General features: G+C 46.3%; 1 protein-coding gene across 1 annotated transcript in view; it reads left to right on the top strand.

The window, feature by feature from the left end:
* LOC106872217 (protein max) overlaps nucleotides 1–1655 on the top strand; it is a 4243-nt gene extending 2588 nt beyond the window's left edge. Inside the window, exons 3-4 of the mRNA XM_014919126.2 lie at nucleotides 358–481; nucleotides 1371–1655. Coding sequence (XP_014774612.1) covers nucleotides 358–481; nucleotides 1371–1546 — 300 coding nt within the window. The 3' untranslated portion in view covers nucleotides 1547–1655. The remainder of the gene's footprint in view (nucleotides 1–357; nucleotides 482–1370) is intronic.
* Nucleotides 1656–1661: the final 6 nt, after the last annotated feature.

Here is a 1661-nt window from a genome sequence, read left to right as displayed (position 1 = left end):
CAAATCCACTCACAAGGCTTTGGTCGGCCCCTAGGCTATAGTAGAAGACACTTGCCCAAAGTGCCATGCAGTGGGACTGAGCCCGGAACCATGTGGTTGGTAAGCAAGCTATATATATATATATAGGAGGGGCTTCTTTCAGTTTCCTTCTACCAAATCCACTCACAAGGCTTTGGTCGGCCCCGAGGCTATAGTAGAAGACACTTGCCTAAGGTGCCACACAGTGGGACTGAAACCGAAACCATGTGGTTGGTAAGCAAGCTATGTATATATATATATATATAGGAGGGGCTTCCTTTCAGTTTCCGTCTACCAAATCCACCTCTCGTTAACCTATCATTGTGTTTATTTTTCCAGGTGTCGCGGGCCCAGATCTTGAAGAAGGCTGCGGACTACATTCAGTTTATGCGCACGAAAAACCTCGGTCACCAAAAGGACATTGAGGACTTGAAGAAACAGAACACGTACCTTGAAAAACAAAGTAAGTAATTAAAGCCGTTAAGCTTTTCGTTAACCCTTCCATTATTTGGCGCAATAAAACCCAATGCATGTCCAGCGAACAGCTTCTGTTATAATAGTCGAGGGAGGACAACTCTCTAAGTGGTTGAGGGGTTTCTGTGTGATGGACGAAGGGCGGATACTAATCGTCAAAATTCTTCATCGTTTAACGTCAGGGTTTCTATGTTAGCGTGGGTTCGATGATTTCGATTGAGGACTGGTGAAACCGGATGGCTACACCAGGGATCTAGTCGAAATTTGGCAAAGTTTCGATAGGTGGATGCCCCCTTCTTAATGCCAACCACTCCGAGAGTGTAGTGGGTGCTTTGTTGGACGATTTGACTGATGACTGGTGAAACCAGATGGCTGCACCAGGCTCCAATCTGATCTGGCAGAGTTCCTACAGCTGGAGGCCCTTCCTAACGCCAGCGCTAGCATGGGTTGGACGATTTGACTGAGGATAAGTGAACCAGATGGCTACACCAGGCTCCAATCTGATCTGGCAGAGTTCCTACAGCTGGATGACCTTCCTAAAGCCAACCACTCAGAGAGTGTAGTGGATTGGGGTTTTGACTGAGGACTGGTGATACCAGATGGTTACACCAGGCTCCAATCTGATCTGGCAGGGTTTCTACAGCTGGATGCCCTTCCTAACCCCAACGCTACCATGGGTTGGACGATTTAACTGAGGACTGGTGAAACCAGATGGCTACACCAGGCTCCAATCTGATCTGGCAGGGTTTCTACAGCTGGATGCCCTTCCTAACGCCAACTCCTCGGTATTAGGTTTTTCCCTGCCCTTTGTTTGAGATTTTTGAAAATGTTTTTTTTCTATTATGATAATATTAATTTGTTTTTTTTTATTTGTGCAGTACGGGCCCTCGAAAAGGCTAAAAACACAGGGTCGTATACGACCATCCGTACGGTGAGGTCGCCGACGCAGGTGGCCGCGTACACGAATGATTCTGGGTCTGAAAGCGATGGAGTGGATGCTCCGTCGACTCACGGCAGGCGGAAAAGACTGAAAACGGCGAATTGTACCATGTGAAAAGAGGGGGGGGAAAAACAACAAAAAAAACAGACACAAAAAAAAACAAATAAATAAATAAATGGATAGAAAAGAACAAAAAAAAGACGAGGACAAAATGGAGGAAGAGGACTTA

The sequence above is a fragment of the Octopus bimaculoides genome, unplaced genomic scaffold (assembly GCF_001194135.2).
Source record: "Octopus bimaculoides isolate UCB-OBI-ISO-001 unplaced genomic scaffold, ASM119413v2 Scaffold_27241, whole genome shotgun sequence".
Classification (NCBI taxonomy): Eukaryota; Metazoa; Mollusca; class Cephalopoda; order Octopoda; family Octopodidae; genus Octopus; species Octopus bimaculoides.
The sequence above is the reverse complement of the archived record's forward strand: the minus strand, read 5'-3'. Positions and strand labels throughout refer to the sequence as shown.